Consider the following 20,835-nt stretch of genomic DNA (forward strand, 5'->3'; position numbering starts at 1 on the left):
ATTGGTTCCTAAAGGTTACCTGTCAGTATTATGGGATGTAGGGATGTAGACATTGGTTCCTAATGTTTACCTGTCAGTATTATGGAATGTAGGGATGTAGACATTGGTTCCTAATGGTTACCTGTCAGTATTATGGGATGTAGGGATGTAGACATTGGTTCCTAATGGTTACCTGTCAGTATTATGGGATGTAGACACAAGCATTTCGCTACACTCGCATTAACATCTGCTAACCATGTGTATGTGACAAATAAAATTTGATTTGATTTGGTTCCTAATGGTTACCTGTCAGTATTATGGGATGTAGGGATGTAGACATTGGTTCCTAATGTTTACCTGTCAGTATTATGGGATGTAGGGATGTAGACATTGGTTCCTAATGGTTACCTGTCAGTATTATGGGATGTAGGGATGTAGACATTGGTTCCTAATGGTTACCTGTCAGTATTATGGGATGTAGACATTGGTTCCTAATGGTTACCTGTCAGTATTATGGGATGTAGACATTGGTTCCTAATGGTTACCTGTCAGTATTATGGGATATAAACATTTGGTTGCTAATGGTTACCTGTCAGTATTATGGGATGTTGGGATGTAGACATTGGTTCCTAATGGTTACCTGTCAATATTATGGGATGTAGACATTGGTTTCTAATGGTTACCTGTCAGTATTATGGGATGTAGACATTGGTTCCTAATGGTTACCTGTCAGTATTATGGGATATAAACATTTGGTTGCTAATGGTTACCTGTCAGTATTATGGGATGTAGACATTGGTTCCAATGGTTACCTGTCAGTATTATGGGATGTAGGGATGTAGACATTGGTTCCTAATGGTTACCTACCAGTATTATGAGATGTAGGGATGTAGACATTGGTTCCTAATGGTTACCTGTCAGTATTATGGGATGTAGGGATATAGACATTGGTTCCTAATGGTTACCTGTCAATATTATGGGATGTAGACATTGGTTCCTAATGGTTACCTGTCAGTATTATGGGATGTAGACCATGGTTCCTAATGGTTACCTGTCAGTATTATGGGATGTAGGGATGTAGACATTGGTTCCTAATGGCTACCTGTCAGTATTATGGGATGTAGGGATGTAGACATTGGTTCCTAATGGTTACCTGTCAGTATTATGGGATGTAGGGATGTAGACATTGGTTCCTAATGGTTACCTGTCAGTATTATGGGATGTAGGGATGTAGACATTGGTTCCTAATGGTTACCTGTCAGTATTATGGGATGTATACATTGGTTCCAATGGTTACCTGTCAGTATTATGGGATGTAGGGATGTAGACATTGGTTCCTAATGGTTACCTGTCAGTATTATGGGATGTAGGGATGTAGACATTGGTTCCTAATGGTTACCTGTCAGTTTTATGGGATGTAGGGATGTAGACATTGGTTCCTAATGGTTACCTGTCAGTTTTATGGGATGTAGGGATGTAGACATTGGTTCCTAATGGTTACCTGTCAGTATTATGGGATGTAGACATTGGTTCCTAATGGTTACCTGTCAGTATTATGGGATGTAGACCATGGTTCCTAATGGTTACCTGTCAGTATTATGGGATGTAGGGATGTAGACATTGGTTCCTAATGGTTACCTGTCAGTATTATGGGATGTAGGGATGTAGACATTGGTTCCTAATGGTTACCTGTCAGTATTATGGGATGTAGGGATGTAGACATTGGTTCCTAATGGTTACCTGCCAGTATTATGGGATGTAGGGATGTAGACATTGGTTACTAGTCAGTATTATGGGATGTGAATGGAAAAGAACACAGTCAGACCCCTTTATGCTGTTGCACCACATCACGATAGAGATTTAATTACATACGATGAGTGAAAAATATTTTTATAGTTGTTTTCTATGTGTTTGCTACATTAATAAACATATAATAAATAATCAGGTGAATTATTTACAATAAACACAGAGGTTTTACAGTAACATTATTAAAGACACTAATTGATATGATTCAGATGTGAGTGATTAGGTAGTCAGTGTACAGTAATAGTTCAATTACAAAATGGATATAAATAAATCATTGGGCTTAGAGTTAAACTTAGAGGTAAACGCCAGCCCCTTAGAGAAACTGGTGTAACGTATTGTACACTAGGGTTTAGTTACAGTTTAATAACAGACAATCATGTTAGAGGTAAACGCCAGCCCCTTAGAGAAACTGGTGTAACGTATTGTACACTAGGGTTTAGTTACAGTTTAATAACAGACAATCATGTTAGAGGTAAACGCCAGCCCCTTAGAGAAACTGGTGTAACGTATTGTACACTAGGGTTTAGTTACAGTTTAATAACAGACAATCATGTTAGAGGTAAACGCCAGCCCCTTAGAGAAACTGGTGTAACGTATTGTACACTAGGGTTTAGTTACAGTTTAATAACAGACAATCATGTTAGAGGTAAACGCCAGCCCCTTAGAGAAACTGGTGTAGCGTATCGTACACTAGTATGTCACTCACTTCATCCTTACCATAGTGAGGGTCTCTGTCTTCCTGCATAAACAAGCCACGGGCCTCATGCTGTTATGTTATATGGATGTATACCTTCTAGAGTACAATGTGGTTTTAAACAACATCTCCATGACAACAGAACATGAGGGATCATGGTAATACAACATCTCCATGACACCAGAACAGGAGGGATCATGGTAATATAACATCTCCATGACAACATCACCATGACAACAGAACAGGAGGGATCATGGTAATATAACATCTCCATGACAACAGAACAGGAGGGATCATGGTAATACAACATCTCCATGACACCAGAACAGGAGGGATCATGGTAATATAACATCTCCATGACAACATCACCATGACAACAGAACAGGAGGGATCATGGTAATATAACATCTCCATAACAACAGAACAGGAGGGATCATGGTAATACAACATCTCCATGACACCAGAACAGGAGGGATCATGGTAATACAACATCTCCATGACAACATCACCATGACAACAGAACAGGAGGGATCATGGTAATATAACATCTCCATGACAACAGAACAGGAGGGATCATGGTAATACAACATCTCCATGACAACAGAACAGGAGGGATCATGGTAATTGTAATATCTCTAGTGAGACATGTCTGAGACTGAGAATCAGAGAAAGGAGAAATGTTACAGAATCAAGTCACAGTATTTTAAGACCAAATCTCAATCTAAAATTGAATAACAAGACACTGTAAAGGGGTCCTACTGTACATTTAAAGTGTTTTTGCCTGAACGGAATAATCTACAGGATTTTTTAAAACCTCATTTAATTTCATTATGATAGCAGCCTGGCCTCAGATCTGTTTGTACGGTCTTGCTGACTCCTATGGTCATTGGTGTAATAGTAATGGACTCTGGGAAATGTAGTTCCTCCCTGGTTGTGTATCTGGATGTAGAGGAAGGGTTAATAATGGCCATAGAAATAGAATTACTAGATCGTCAACAACCCGTCAGACCACAGCAGTGGGAATGGTACAATCATGGGGGACACTCAATATGGCCGTCATTGGTATTATGATGCATAACTTTCATGGTAATTCTAGTTGTAAGGTTCTGGCACACGAGGTGGTAGAGGTGGTAGACACATGGTTCACTGTGGCAGAGCCTTCAGGATGGCATTGACCTCTTCTGCCACGGCAGTCAGTGCAAACTCAAACTGATCCTGAAGAGGGTGCCAGAAAGCGAGGGAGACTGTCAGAGATACAAACGCACGCATGCACGCACACAGACAGATCATGCTGCTGCCATGAGATGTATAGTTGAGAAGGCCATACCTTGGTGCGGACTAAGTTCGGTCTCTGATCCCGAATGTGTTCCAATGTCGCAGCAATATCAATCTCCTTCACGCCTGGAAACACACAGTACGCATTACGACATATCACATTCGCCAACAAGGAATCTCTGACTCGTAATACTATCCTGGTGTCTATCCAGTGATATAAACTACAAGGCCAGACTATCAAAGACGTCTGACAAGATCAAGATGTCTGACTCACCCTTAGCCATGCGATTGAGGACCATGTCAATAAGGATGTAGGTTCCCGTTCTGCCAGTGCCGTCACTGTACGAGACAGGGAATACCTCGTCAGATCACACGGCACGTCATAAAGACCGCAGAAATGGGATCTATAGAACGGGTGTCCCTATTCAATGATGTCATAATGGGTGGACAGGCAGACATTGCGTGTGTACCCATGAGTTTTCCAGTCAAATTGTCAGGGTTAGAGGTTCCAAGACCCTTTTAAAAACGTTTTTTAATTAAAAAAAAAATGTAATCTAATTGTAACATTATGTCATAAAGCGCACATTTTAAACTTACAAAAATAACATGTTTTCCAATATAAAAGAGGTTAAAGAAAATATATATATATTGTAAGTGCCTATTAAGTGTAAAATAAAGTAACAGACTACTGTAATTTCATCTTAAATCAGCCAAAAATCCCCTCGTGACAGAGGGAATGGACTCTTCTGTCTAATTGGGAACGGCAATCGAATGCCAGCTTCACTATTTTTTTATTTTTTTTGTCAAAACGTTTCTCTCTAAGGGTAGTAGGGTTGACGTGCTACGTTTGACCCGTTCTGTGTTTCCTCCACAAAGGACAAAGAGGCTAAAGGCTAAAACAAGAAGAGTACAACCTGCTTTTACACTATGATTTGACTATTAGATGTTTCAGTGTTTCTTTTGAAAATTTGTTTCAAAAATAAATTGTTTCTCCATATTAAAATGAGAGTTCAGTTCACAAAACAGGGTTGATCTTAAAATGATGGACAGACGTAAATTAATAATCTTCAATAATTACTTTGCCAAAGCAACAAAATAAACTAGGGATTTACAATGATGATGACAACTTTGAGAATTTTTTTGAGGGGGTTTAAGTGGGTTAAAATCTTCTTGGAAGTCACAGAAGATGCACAGAGGGACATGTCAAATGCTGAACTATTTGCACTTCAGCAAGTCTTCATTCATATTTACAATCAGATTTATTATGGTCTATATTAAAAGAGCCCTTCATTTAATATAACATGTTTGTTTTTTAAATTCAATATTGTTGCACAATTTCTACTTAAAATATCAAAAGGGATGCAAATGTCTGTTCTACCTGTTTGTGCTGCACAGCCAACTTCTATGGCCCTTTGTCGATGAAGACACTGAGCTAAATTTACCTGCAGTGGACGATGATGGGGCAGGATCGAGCTCTGTAGCACCTATTCACCTTCCTGTTGGAGGGAGGCAGAGGACAGGAAGGGAGGAAGGGAGAGAGAGAGGGGTGGGTGGGAGAGAGGGAGGGGTGGGTGGGAGAGAGGGAGGGGTGGGAGAGAGGGAGGAGGAGGTGGGAGTGAGGGAGGGAGGGGGTGGGAGTGAGGGAGGGAGGGGGTGAGAGAGAGGGAGGGGTGGGTGGGAGAGAGTGAGGGGTGGGAGAGAGGGAGGGGTGGGTGGGTGGGAGAGAGGGAGGGGGTGGGAGAGAGGGAGGGGAGGGAGAGAGGGAGAGAGGGAGGGGGTGGGAGAGAGGGAGGGGAGGGAGAGAGGGGGTGGGAGAGAGGGAGGGAGGAGGGATAGAGAATATTTCATAAAATATCATTTTAGCTGACAAGTTTAAATTGGGTACTGCAGTACTGTGTTACATTTCTACTGTACTGATCTTAAACCATACACAGAAAAACAAAATGCCAAACTCTGCCTGCCTAAAGGATAACAATTCAAGTTAGTTATAAAACAATAGTCTTTGAGGTTGAGGTTAGAGAAGCTCAACCCTTCAGTGGACAGGACAGAAAGTGAGGGAGGAGTAGAGGAGGGAAGGAAGAAAGGGATGATGGAAGGAAGGAAGGAAGAATGGATAAAAGGAAGGAAGGTTAGAAGGAAGGATGGATGGAAGGAAGGAAGAATGGAAGGTTAGAAGGAAGGATGGAAGGAAGGAAAGATGGAAGGATGGAAAAAAGGATGGAAGGATGTAAGGAAGATTAGAAGGAAGGATGGAAGGAAGGAAAGATGGAAGGAAGGTTAGTAGGAAGGATGGAAGGAAGGAAAGATGGAAGGAAGGAAAGATGGAAGGAAAGATGGAAGGAAGGATGGAAGGAAGGAAGGATGGAAGAAAATAAGAAAGGGGGAGGAGACTGATGGACTATCCGGCCAGCGTCGACTCCTGCTGCAGTCACACCTGCCAATAATCATTTTTGTGACTATGCAACTGGACCCAGACTACTAGCTGCAAATCACAAAAATGACACTGGGAGATGTGGGAACCCCAAGGGCCAATAGCTGACCACCGTCACTGAGAGAGAGGGACGGAGACATATAGATGGTTGGAACGAGAGATGGCTAGAGGAAGAGAGGGACAATCAGGGAGGGACAACTAAAAATGAAGGCTAATATACAGTACACAGGTTTCATTAATCCTGTCAGGGTCAAGGGTCAAGGAGGCTAGGTCATACAGGACCCTATGGGGCATCACTGGCCATATGATAGTGAAAAGGACATCACGCTGTTTGCTTAGCGAGTACCGCTTCCTCCCGATTCGGCTCATACCCGAGGCTCTAACCCTGGACCTCTGCCTTGCAAACAGACACGACCGCCCTCCCGAAGCTTCTTATCCTATTCGGCAGTGCAAGAGGAGACACCTGAGGCTGAGGAGTGAGTTTCACAGACCCCCATCTGCTACTAGGTTACAGCTACAGTATCATACACAGTAGAACCAGGGAGACAGGGACACATAGACCGGATAGGTGCAGTGAAGTATATTGTCACATAGACCAGATAGGTGCAGTGAAATATATTGACACATAGACCAGATAGGTGCAGTGAAATATATTGTTTTACAATGAGTGAAATATATTGACACATAGACCAGATAGGTGCAGTGAAATATATTGTCACATAGACCAGAAAGGTGCAGTGAAATATATTGTCACATAGACCAGATAGGTGCAGTGAAATATATTGTTTTACAATGAGTGAAATATATTGACACATAGACCAGATAGGTGCAGTGAAAAATATTGTCACATAGACCAGATAGGTGCAGTGAAATATATTAACACATAGACCAGATAGGTGCAGTGAAATATATTGTCACATAGACCAGATAGGTGCAGTGAAATATATTGACACACAGACCAGATAGGTGCAGTGAAATATATTGTTTTACAGTGAGTGAAATATATTGACACATAGACCAGATAGGTGCAGTGAAATATATTGACACATAGACCAGATAGGTGCAGTGAAATATATTGTTTTACAGTGAGTGAAATATATTGTCACATAGACTGGATAGGTGCAGTGAAATATATTGACACATAGACCAGATAGGTGCAGTGAAATATATTGTTTTACAGTGAGTGAAATATATTGTCACATAGACCGGATAGGTGCAGTGAAATATATTGTCACAGACCGGATAGGTGCAGTGAAATATATTGTCACAGACCAGATAGGTGCAGTGAAATATATTGTTTTACATTGAGTGAAATATATTGACACATAGACCAGATAGGTGCAGTGAAATATATTGACACATAGACCACATAGGTGCAGTGAAATATATTGACACATAGACCAGATAGGTGCAGTGAAATATATTGTTTTACAGTGAGTGAAATATATTGACACATAGACCAGATAGGTGCAGTGAAATATATTGTCACATAGACCAGATAGGTGCAGTGAAATATATTAACACATAGACCAGATAGGTGCAGTGAAATATATTGTTTTACAATGAGTGAAATATATTGACACATAGACCAGATAGGTGCAGTGAAATATATTGTTTTACAGTGAGTGAAATATATTGTCACATAGACCAGATAGGTGCAGTGAAATATATTGTCACAGACCGGATAGGTGCAGTGAAATATATTGTCACATAGACCAGATAGGTGCAGTGAAATATATTGTTTTACAGTGAGTGAAATATATTGACACATAGACCAGATAGACCAGATAGGTGCAGTGAAATATATTGTTTTACAGTGTGAAATATATTGTCACATAGACCGGATAGGTGCAGTGAAATATATTGACACATAGACCAGATAGGTGCAGTGAAATATATTGACACATAGACCAGATAGGTGCAGTGAAATATATTGACACATAGACCAGATAGGTGCAGTGAAATATATTGACACATAGACCAGATAGGTGCAGTGAAATATATTGACACATAGACCAGATAGGTGCAGTGAAATATATTGACACATAGACCAGATAGGTGCAGTGAAATATATTGACACATAGACCACATAGGTGCAGTGAAATATATTGACACATAGACCAGATAGGTGCAGTGAAATATATTGTTTTACAGTGAGTGAAATATATTGTCACATAGACCGGATAGGTGCAGTGAAATATATTGACACATAGACCAGATAGGTGCAGTGAAATATATTGTTTTACAGTGAGTGAAATATATTGTCACATAGACCGGATAGGTGCAGTGAAATATATTGACACATAGATCAGATAGGTGCAGTGAAATATATTGTCACAGACCGGATAGGTGCAGTGAAATATATTGTCACAGACCAGATAGGTGCAGTGAAATATATTGTTTTACATTGAGTGAAATATATTGACACATAGACCAGATAGGTGCAGTGAAATATATTGTCACATAGACCAGATAGGTGCAGTGAAATATATTGATTTACAGTGAGTGAAATATATTGTCACATAGACCAGATAGGTGCAGTGAAATATATTGACACATAGACCAGATAGGTCCAGTGAAATATATTGTCACATAGACCAGATAGGTGCAGTGAAATATATTGACACATAGACCAGATAGGTCCAGTGAAATATATTGACACATAGACCAGATAGGTCCAGTGAAATATATTGACACAGACCAGATAGGTGCAGTGAAATATATTGACACATAGACCAGATAGGTGCAGTGAAATATATTGACACATAGACCAGATAGGTGCAGTGAAATATATTGTTTTACAGTGAGTGAAATATATTGTCACATAGACCAAATAGGTGCAGTGAAATATATTGTTTTACAGTGAGTGAAATATATTGACACATAGACCAGATAGGTGCAGTGAAATATATTGACACATAGACCAGATAGGTGCAGTGAAATATATTGACACAGACCACATAGGTGCAGTGAAATATATTGTCACATAGACCAGATAGGTGCAGTGAAATATATTGACACATAGACCAGATAGGTGCAGTGAAATATATTGACACATAGACCAGATAGGTGCAGTGAAATATATTGTTTTACAGTGAGTGAAATATATTGTCACATAGACCAGATAGGTGCAGTGAAATATATTGTTTTACAGTGAGTGAAATATGTTGACACATAGACCAGATAGGTGCAGTGAAATATATTGATACATAGACCAGATAGGTGCAGTGAAATATATTGACACATAGACCAGATAGGTCCAGTGAAATATATTGACACATAGACCAGATAGGTGCAGTGAAATATATTGAGACATAGACCAGATAGGTCCAGTGAAATATATTGATACATAGACCAGATAGGTTCAGTGAAATATATTGACACATAGACCGGATAGGTGCAGTGAAATATATTGACACATAGGCCAGATAGGTGCAGTGAAATATATTGACACATAGACCAGATAGGTGCAGTGAAATATATTGATACATAGACCACATAGGTGCAGTGAAATATATTGACACATATACCACATAGGTGCAGTGAAATATATTGTTTTACATTGAGTGAAATATATTGACACAGACCAGATAGGTGCAGTGAAATATATTGTCACATAGACCAGATAGGTGCAGTGAAATATATTGACACAGACCAGATAGGTGCAGTGAAATATATTGACACATAGACCAGATAGGTGCAGTGAAATATATTGACACATAGACCAAATAGGTGCAGTTAAATATATTGATTTACAGTGAGTGAAATATATTGACACATAGACCAGATAGGTGCAGTGAAATATATTGATTTACAGTGAGTGAAATATATTGACAAATAGACCAGATAGGTGCAGTGAAATATATTGATTTACAGTGAGTGAAATATATTGACAAATAGACCAGATAGGTGCAGTGAAATATATTGTCACATAGACCGGATAGGTGCAGTGAAATATATTGACACATAGACCAGATAGGTGCAGTGAAATATATTGTCACATAGACCAGATAGGTGCAGTGAAATATATTGACACATAGACCAGATAGGTGCAGTGAAATATATTGATACATAGACCAGATAGGTGCAGTGAAATATATTGTCACATAGACCAGATAGGTCCAGTGAAATATATTGTCACATAGACCGGATAGGTGCAGTGAAATATATTGACACATAGACCACATAGGTGCAGTGAAATATATTGTCACATAGACCAGATAGGTGCAGTGAAATATATTGTTTTACAGTGAGTGAAATATATTGACACATAGACCAGATAGGTGCAGTGAAATATATTGACACATAGGTGCAGTGAAATATATTGACACATAGACCAGATAGGTCCAGTGAAATATATTGACACATAGACCAGATAGGTGCAGTGAAATATATTGACACATAGACCAGATAGGTGCAGTGAAATATATTGACACATAGACCAGATAGGTCCAGTGAAATATATTGACACATAGACCAGATAGGTGCAGTGAAATATATTGTCACATAGACCAGATAGGTGCAGTGAAATATATTGTCACATAGACCAGATAGGTGCAGTGAAATATATTGTTTTACAGTGTCAGGCATATAGTAGTATGGCGCACCTGGGGCAAATTAGGGCCAAGTGTCTTGCTCAAGGACACATTGACAGAATTTTTCACCTTGACGGCTCTGATATTTATATCAGCAACCTTTCAGTTACTGGCCCAAAGCTCTAACCTCGAGGTTATTTGCAGTACCTGCGGAAGTCCAGCAGAGGGCGTGTGGAGGTAGGGATTCCGTTGGAGGGCCAGCTGAGCAGGTGGAACTGTGTCAAGGTACGAGTCTCCTGGGTCTGAACGTTCTTCAGGTAGAAACTACGAACCAGGAAGTCTTTACACCAGATGTGTTCAGAGACCAAATTCACCTGGTAGGGAATATCCATAGAGATATGTAATACAAATTCACCTGGTAGAAAATTTTTGCTCTGACCTGGGAACTGTGAAAAGACCCCTGGTGGCATGTCTGGTGGAGTAAGTGTTGGTGTCAGTGCTGTGTGTAAATTGACTATGTAAACAATTTGGGATTTTCAACACATTCATTTTTCTCCTCAACTCTTAGCCAAGAGAGACTGGCAGCATAGTATTTATATCAGCCCTCTGATTACAATGAAGAGCAAGACGTGCCGCTCGGTTCTGGACCAGCTGCAGCTTAACTAGGTCTTTCTTTGCAGCACTGGACCACATGACTGGACAATAATCAAGACAAGATAAAACTAGAGCCTGCAGGACTTGCTTTTTGGAGTGTGGGGTCAAAAAAGCAGAGCAGATCTCTTTATTACGGACAGACCTCTCCCCCATTTCTTTATTACGGACAGACATCTCCCCATCTCTTTATTACGGACAGACCTCTCTCCATCTCTTTATTACGGACAGACCTCTCCCCCATCTCTTTATTAGGGACAGACCTCTCCCCATCTCTATATTACAGACAGACCTCTCCCCATCTCTTTATTACGGACAGACCTCTCTCCATCTCTTTATTACGGACAGACCTCTCCCCCATCTCTTTATTACAGACAGACCTCTCCCCATCTCTATATTACGGACAGACCTCTCCCCCATCTCTTTATTACAGACAGACCTCTCTCCATCTCTTTATTACGGACAGACCTCTCCCCCATCTCTTTATTACAGACAGACCTCTCCTCATCTCTTTATTACGGACAGACCTCTCCCCATCTCTTTATTACAGACAGACCTCTCCCCATCTCTTTATTAGGGACAGACCTCTCCCCATCTCTTTATTACAGACAGACCTCTCCTCATCTCTTTATTACAGACAGACCTCTCCCCATCTCTTTATTACAGACAGACCTCTCCCCATCTCTTTATTAGGGACAGACCTCTCCCCATCTCTTTATTACAGACAGACCTCTCCCCATCTCTTTATTACAGACAGACCTCTCCCCACCTTTACAACCATTGAATCTATATGTTTTGACCATGACAGTGTACAATCTAAGGTAACACCAAGTAATTCAGTTTCCTCAACTTGTTCAACAGCCACACCATTCATTATCAGATTCAGCTGAGGTCTAGAACTTAGGGAATGATTTGTACCAAATACAATTATCTTAGTTTTAGAGAAGTTCAGGACCAGTTTATTACTGGCCACCCATTCCAAAAACAGACTGCAACTCTTTGTTAAGAGTTTCAGTGACTTCATTAGCTGTGGTTGCTGATGCATACATGGTCGAATCATCAGCATACATGGACAGAAAGGCTTTTTTTTTTTAAATGCCAGTGGCAAGTCATTGGTAAAAATAGGAAAGAGTAGAGGGCCTAGAGAGCTGCCCTGCGGTACACCACACTTTACCTGTTTTACATTAGAGACACTTCTATTAAAGAAAACCCTTTGAGTTCTATTAGATAGATGGCTCTGAATCCAGGATATGACAGAAGTTGAAAAGCCACAACACAAGTTCTCAACAACATAATATCAAAGGCTGCACTGAAATCTAACAGTACAGCTCCCACAATCTTCGTATTATCAATTTCTTTCAACCTATCATCAGTCATTCGTGTCAGTGCAGTACATGTTGAGTGCCCCTTCTCTATAAGCATGCAAAGTATGTTGTTAATTTTTTTAACAGAGAAATAGCATTTTATTTGGTCGAAGAACAATAATAAAAAGATTCAAACACACACACACACACACACACACACACACACACACACACACACACACACACACACACACACACACACACACACACACACACACACACACACACACACACACACCAGCTTGTGTCTATCCAGAGTCAAACCCCCTCACCTCGTAGATGTGGTAGAGGGAGGATCCCTCGTCAGGCCAGTAGCGAACACACTGAATCTCTCCATCCTCAACCAGGGCTGTCGTCATCACTATCACTGTACAGCCATTCTCCCAGACTGTCTATAGAACAACACAGCAGTTACAAAAGTATTGTACTATACCGGCACATTGTGAGATATCTGTGTCAAATGTACTACTACACAACAAATACACCGTATTGGTCACCTTTGACTACCACAGTCTTTAGTGTTAGCAATAATGTTTCCTCAGTGTACTGTGTGCCACTGATCTGCCAGAAGTCAACGATGGTGTGTGCCACTGATCTGCCAGAAGTCAACGATGGTGTGTGCCACTGATCTGCCAGAAGTCAACGATGGTGTGTGCTACTGACCTGCCAGAAGTCAGCGATTGTGTGTGCCAGTGGTCCCTGGGTGGCGATGTAAGCAGGCAGTCGAGGGTCATGGTCAATCTGGGGTTTACAGAGAGAGAATAATAATGACATTTGTGACGTGTGACATTGTGTCAACTACGGGACAAAGTCTACACCATCACCATCTCAAGAGTAGCAGTCAGAGATCTTACTATGGTGCTGGCGTTAATGTAGTCTTCCTTCGTGGAGTTGCTCTCTGCCTTCAATTTCACACGGGAATGATCATCTGGAAGAGAACAGATAGTAACTGACCAAGCTGTACAGGATGATCAGAACAGATAGTAACAGACCAAGCTGTACAGGAGGATCAGAACAGATAGTAACAGACCAAGCTGTACAGGAGGATCAGAACAGATAGTAACAGACCAAGCTGTACAGGAGGATCAGAACAGATAGTAACATACCAAGCTGTACAGGAGGATCAGAACAGATAGTAACAGACCAAGCTGTACAGGAGGATCAGAACAGATAGTAACAGACCAAGCTGTACAGGAGGATCAGAACAGATAGTAACAGACCAAGCTGTACAGGAGGTACAGAAATAAGGTGCCAATCCAACACAGTTTAATTAACGGCCCGTGAACAGCAATAGACTTTTAAAGGCATTTCCCCTGACATTCAGCTCTGAGATCACGTTTGCTGTAAACGCTACGGATGCCAGCTCAAACAGAAATCCACATTAAGTCAACCACAGCGAACAGGTTATTCGTCTGAGTCCATTTGAATCCCAGCCTGAAACCGGAGGAGGATAAACCCGAGGAGACGTATGTAAGACTCACAGGGAAGAGAGTCCGAACAGCGGTTCTTCTCCAGGTGGGCTTCACTCTGTGCTACAGTGACAGCACTGGGTTCAGCCTGGTAGGAACAAAGATCCTCCCACTCCTTCAGCAGACGGTCCTTATTCTCCAGATGATCCTCCATATAGGCCTGGGGCAGAGAGGAACACTAACGTTAAGAGGAGAGTTCAGAATCTCCTCCCCATTCTCATGGGATATTCTACTAGATGTAACAGATATTCTACTAGCTGTAACAGATATTCTACTAGCTGTAACAGATATTCTACTAGCTGTAACAGATATTCTACTAGTTGTAACAGATATTCTACTAGCTGTAACAGATATTCTACTAGCTGTAACAGATATTCTACTAGCTGTAACAGATATTCTACTAGCTGTAACAGATATTCTACTAGTTGAAACATATATTCTACTAGTTGTAACAGATATTCTACTAGCTGTAACAGATATTCTACTAGCTGTAACAGATATTCTACTAGCTGTAACAGATATTCTACTAGTTGTAACAGATATTCTACTAGTTGTAACAGATATTCTACTAGCTGTAACAGATATTCTACTAGCTGTAACAGATATTCTACTAGCTGTAACAGATATTCTACTAGCTGTAACAGATATTCTACTAGCTGTAACAGTGTGTTTTGATGAAAGCTCCAGAACGTCATCATTATTAAACAATGAGGATCTGCTTCCTGGTCACAGATTAAACCTGGTCCTGGTCACAGATTAAACCCGGTCCTGGTCACAGATTAAACCCGGTCCTGGTCACAGATTAAACCCGGTCCTGGTCACAGATTAAACCCGGTCCTGGTCACAGATTAAACCCGGTCCTGGTCACAGATTAAAACCGGTCCTGGTCACAGATTAAACCCGGTCCTGGTCACAGATTAAACCCGGTCCTGGTCACAGATTAAACCCGGTCCTGGTCACAGATTGAACCCGGTCCCGGACTAAAAAGCATGCTCAATCTCCTCAAAAGTGGAGGACCAGCCGGGAAACCGGGAAACCAGCCCTATATCTTTCACATTACGGTAGTAAGGTGTATCACTGTTTTTTTATGTCAATTTCACATGTTGAGTTGAGGACTCTGACCAGTAGTAAATATAATGACCCCATACCCTCTGATACTGACTAGTAGTAAATATAATGACTCCATACCCTCTGATACTGACCAATAATAAATATAATGACCCCATACCCTCTGATACTGACCAGTAGTAAATATAATCAATCAATCAAATTTATTTTATATAGCCCTTCGTACATCAGCTGATATCTCAAAGTGCTGTACAGAAACCCAGCCTAAAACCCCAAACAGCAAGCAATGCAGGTGAAGAAGCACGGTGGCTAGGAAAAACTCCCTAGAAAGGCCAAAACCTAGGAAGAAACCTAGAGAGGAACCAGGCTATGTGGGGTGGCCAGTCCTCTTCTGGCTGTGCCGGGTGGAGATTATAACAAAACATGGTCAAGATGTTCAAATGTTCATAAATGACCAGCATGGTCGAATAATAATAAGGCAGAATAGTTGAAACTGGAGCAGCAACACAGTCAGGTGGACTGGGGACATCAAGGAGTCATCATGTCAGGTATTCCTGGGGCATGGTCCTAGGGCTCAGGTCCTCCGAGAGAGAGAAAGAAAGAGAGAATTAGAGAGAGCATATGTGGGATGGCCAGTCCTCTTCTGGCTGTGCCGGGTGGAGATTATAACAGAACATGGCCAGGATGTTCAAATGTTCATAAATGATCAGCATGGTCGAATAATAATAAGGCAGAACAGTTGAAACTGGAGCAGCAGCACAGCCAGGTGGACTGGGGACAGCAAGGAGTCATCATGTCAGGTAGTCCTGGGGCATGGTCCTAGGGCTCAGGTCCTCCGAGAGAGAGAAAGAGAGAAGGAGAGAATTAGAGAACGCACACTTAGATTCACACAGGACACCGAATAGGACAGAAGAAGTACTCCAGATATAACAAACTGACCCTAGCCCCCCGACACATAAACTACTGCAGCATAAATACTGGAGGCTGAGACAGGAGGGGTCAGGAGACACTGTGGCCCACTCCGAGGACACCCCCGGACAGGGCCAAACAGGAAGGATATAACCCCACCCACTTTGCCAAAGCACAGCCCCCACACCACTAGAGGGATATCTTCAACCACCAACATACCATCCTGAGACAAGGCTGAGTATAGCCCACAAAGACCTCCGCCACGGCACAACTTAAGGGGGGGGGGGGGCGCCAACCCAGACAGGATGACCACATCAGTGACTCAACCCACTCAGGTGACGCACCCCCTCCAGGGACGGCATGAGAGAGCCCCAGTAAAGCCAGTGACTCAGCCCCTGTAATAGGGTTAGAGGCAGAGAATCCCAGTGGAAAGAGGGGAACCGGCCAGGCAGAGACAGCAAGGGTGGTTCGTTGCTCCAGAGCCTTTCCGTTCACCCTCCCACTCCTGGGCCAGACTACACTCAATCATATGACCCACTGAAGAGATGAGTCTTCAGTAGAGACTTAAAGGTTGAGACCGAGTTTGCGTCTCTGACATGGGTAGGCAGATCGTTCCATAAAAATGGAGCTCTATAGGAGAAAGCCCTGCCTCCAGCTGTTTGCTTAAAAATTCTAGGGACAATTAGGAGGCCTGCGTCTTGTGACCGTAGCGTACGTGTAGGTATGTACGGCAGGACCAAATCAGAGAGATAGATAGGAGCAAGCCCATGTAATGCTTTGTAGGTTAGCAGTAAAACCTTGAAATCAGCCCTTGCTTTGACAGGAAGCCAGTGTAGAGAGGCTAGCACTGGAGTAATATGATCAAATTTTTTGGTTCTAGTCAGGATTCTAGCAGCCGTATTTAGCACTAACTGAAGTTTATTTAGTGCTTTATCCGGGTAGCCGGAAAGTAGAGCATTGCAGTAGTCTAACCTGGAAGTGACAAAAGCATGGATTAATTTTTCTGCATCATTTTTGGACAGAAAGTTCCTGATTTTTGCAATGTTACGTAGATGGAAAAAAGCTGTCCTTGAAATGGTCTTGATATGTTCTTCAAAAGAGAGATCAGGGTCCAGAGTAACGCCGAGGTCCTTCACAGTTTTATTTGAGACGACTGTACAACCATTAAGATTAATTGTCAGATTCAACAGAAGATCTCTTTGTTTCTTGGGACCTAGAACAAGCATCTCTGTTTTGTCCGAGTTTAAAAGTAGAAAGTTTGCAGCCATCCACTTCCTTATGTCTGAAACACATTCTTCTAGCAAGGGCAATTTTGGGGCTTCACCATGTTTAATTGAAATGTACAGCTGTGTGTCATCCGCATAGCAGTGAAAGTTAACATTATGTTTTCGAATAACATCCCCAAGAGGTAAAATATATAGTGAAAACAATAGTGGTCCTAAAACGGAACCTTGAGGAACACCGAAATGTACAGTTGATTTGTCAGAGGACAGACCATTCACAGAGACAAACTGATATCTTTCCGACAGATAAGATCTAAACCAGGCCAGAACTTGTCCGTGTAGACCAATTTGGGTGACCCCCAATGACCCCATACCCTCTGATACTGACCAATAATAAATATAATGACCCCATACCCTCTGATACTGACCAGTAGTAAATATAATGACTCCATACCCTCTGATACTGACCAGTAGTAAATATAATGACCCCATACCCTCTGATACTGACCAGTAGTAAATATAATGACCCCATACCCTCTGATACTGACCAGTAGTAAATATAATGACCCCATACCCTCTGATACTGACCAGTAGTAAATATAATGACCCCATGCCCTCTGATACTGACCAATAATAAATATAATGACCCATACCCTCTGATACTGACCAGTAGTAAATATAATGACCCCATACCCTCTGATACTGACTAGTAGTAAATATAATGACCCCATACCCTCTGATACTGACCAGTAGTAAATATAATGACCCCATACCCTCTGATACTGACCAGTAGTAAATATAATGACCCCATACCCTCTGATACTGACCAGTAGTAAATATAATGACCCCATACCCTCTGATACTGACTAGTAGTAAATATAATGACCCCATACCCTCTGATACTGACCAGTAGTAAATATAATGACCCCATACCCTCTGATACTGACCAGTAGTAAATATAATGACCCCATGCCCTCTGATACTGACCAATAATAAATATAATGACCCATACCCTCTGATACTGACCAGTAGTAAATATAATGACCCCATACCCTCTGATACTGACTAGTAGTAAATATAATGACCCCATACCCTCTGATACTGACCAGTAGTAAATATAATGACCCCATACCCTCTGATACTGACTAGTAGTAAATATAATGACCCCATACCCTCTGATACTGACCAGTAGTAAATATAATGACCCCATACCCTCTCATACTGACCAGTAGTAAAAATGACCCCATACCCTCTGATACTGACCAATAATAAATATAATGACCCCATACCCTCTGATACTGACCAGTAGTAAATATAATGACCCCATACCCTCTGATACTGACCAGTAGTAAATATAATGACCCCATACCCTGATACTGACCAGTATCATGTGACCAGTAGTAAATATAATGACCCCATACCCTCTGATACTGACCAGTAGTAAATATAATGACCCCATGCCCTCTGATACTGACCAGTAGTAAATATAATGACCCCATGCCATCTGATACTGACCAAAAATAAATATAATGACCCCATACCCTCTGATACTGACCAGTAGTAAATATAATGACCCCATGCCCTCTGATACTAACCAGTAGTAAATATAATGACCCCATACCCTCTGATACTGACCAGTAGTAAATATAATGACCCCATACCCTCTAATACTGACCAGTAGTAAATATAATGACCCCATACCCTCTGATACTGACCAGTAGTAAATATAATGACCCCATGCCCTCTGATACTGACCAGTAGTAAATATAATGACCCCATACCCTCTGATACTGACCAGTAGTAAATATAATGACCCCATGCCCTCTGATACTGACCAAAAATAAATATAATGACCCCATACCCTCTGATACTGACCAGTAGTAAATATAATGACCCCATACCCTCTGATACTGACCAGTAGCAAATATAATGACCCCATACCCTCTGATACTGACCAGTATCATGTGACCAGTAGTAAATATAATGACCCCATACCCTCTGATACTGACCAGTAGTAAATATAATGACCCCATACCCTCTGATACTGACCAGTAGTAAATATAATGACCCCATACCCTCTCATACTGACCAGTATCATGTGACCAGTAGAGATGTCCATGTTGGACTGGGCGGGCTCCTCGCTCCAGGAGGGCGTACTGCTGTGTGAGGAGGGGCTGTGTTGTGGGCCGTCACTGAACTGGGACGACACACTGCTCACCCTGGAGGTGTCTGTCCCCCTCCGACCCCCCGCTCCCCCGCCCACCGCCTCCTGACGACTGAACGACGGCTTGGCTGCCATGTGCTGCCTGCAGAGCTCCTGAGAAAGTCAACAGAGAGAGAGAAAGAGAGAGAGAGAGAGAGAGATTCCACTAAACAATATGTTAATCACTTTCATCAGCCCATAAATATGATTATATCGTCACAACTTCTGAGAAAATGAACAAAGACATTTAAAACGAGAAGCTAACTGGGTATCATCATTTTCATCTGCGATAATCATCGTTCGTGGTTAACACCTATATTATTATGACTCCTCCGGTTTACTATCATCCTCATTTGCTGTAAACATCTTCATCATTATGACACCTGTTCACTATCATCTTCGTCATTTGTCATGTGAAGCAGAGGAAGTAGTTTGGTGATTGTTGTCACAATAATGAAGGTGTATTCTATTCCATCATGATCGACATAATCATCACTATGATTGAGACCCCCACAGTCTTTCATGTTAACTAAGGCCTTACCTATAACCTCTAACCCTTACCGGTGACAGGCCGGGAGAACTAGAGGTTTAACTATGCATTTGGAAAGGTACTCTCTTTCCAGGTGGAGCTAACTACACTGCTCGAAAAAATAAAGGGAACACTAAAATAACACATCCTAGATCTGAATGAATGAAATATTCTTATTAAATACTTTTTTCTTTACATCGTTGAATGTGCTGACAACAAAATCACACAAAAAATATCAATGGAAATCAAATTTATCAACCCATGGAGGTCTGGATTTGGAGTCACACTCAAAATTAAAGTGGAAAACCACACTACAGGCTGATCCAACTTTGATGTAATGTCCTTAAAACAAGTCAAAATGAGGCTCAGTAGTGTGTGTGGTCTCCACGTGCCTGTATGACCTCCCTACAATGCCTGGGCATGCTCCTGATGAGGTGGCGGATGGTCTCCTGAGGGATCTCCTCCCAGACCTGGACTAAAGCATCCGCCAACTCCTGGACAGTCTGTGGTGCAACGTGGCATTGGTGGATGGAGCGAGACATGATGTCCCAGATGTGCTCAATTGGATTCAGGTCTGGGGAACGGGCGGGCCAGTCCATAGCATCAATGCCTTCCTCTTGCAGGAACTGCTGACACACTCCAGCCACATGAGGTCTAGCATTGTCTTGCATTAGGAGGAATCCAGGGCCAACCTCACCA

General features: G+C 41.7%; 1 protein-coding gene across 1 annotated transcript in view; it reads right to left on the reverse strand.

Annotated features, from left to right (window-relative positions):
* Window positions 1–1,762: 1,762 nt before the first annotated feature.
* LOC110504940 (neuropilin-2-like) overlaps window positions 1,763–20,835 on the reverse strand; it is a gene marked incomplete at its 5' end in the record, with an annotated part of 288,221 nt that continues 269,148 nt past the window's right edge. Inside the window, 10 exons of the mRNA XM_036965260.1 lie at window positions 1,763–3,694; window positions 3,807–3,880; window positions 4,029–4,093; window positions 5,197–5,250; window positions 10,928–11,094; window positions 13,008–13,127; window positions 13,399–13,476; window positions 13,590–13,663; window positions 14,217–14,364; window positions 19,494–19,721. Of these exons, the coding sequence (XP_036821155.1) occupies window positions 3,623–3,694; window positions 3,807–3,880; window positions 4,029–4,093; window positions 5,197–5,250; window positions 10,928–11,094; window positions 13,008–13,127; window positions 13,399–13,476; window positions 13,590–13,663; window positions 14,217–14,364; window positions 19,494–19,721 (1,080 nt within the window). The remainder of the gene's footprint in view (window positions 3,695–3,806; window positions 3,881–4,028; window positions 4,094–5,196; window positions 5,251–10,927; window positions 11,095–13,007; window positions 13,128–13,398; window positions 13,477–13,589; window positions 13,664–14,216; window positions 14,365–19,493; window positions 19,722–20,835) is intronic.

This window comes from Oncorhynchus mykiss, chromosome 3 (assembly GCF_013265735.2).
Source record: "Oncorhynchus mykiss isolate Arlee chromosome 3, USDA_OmykA_1.1, whole genome shotgun sequence".
Taxonomy (NCBI): domain Eukaryota; kingdom Metazoa; phylum Chordata; class Actinopteri; order Salmoniformes; family Salmonidae; genus Oncorhynchus; species Oncorhynchus mykiss.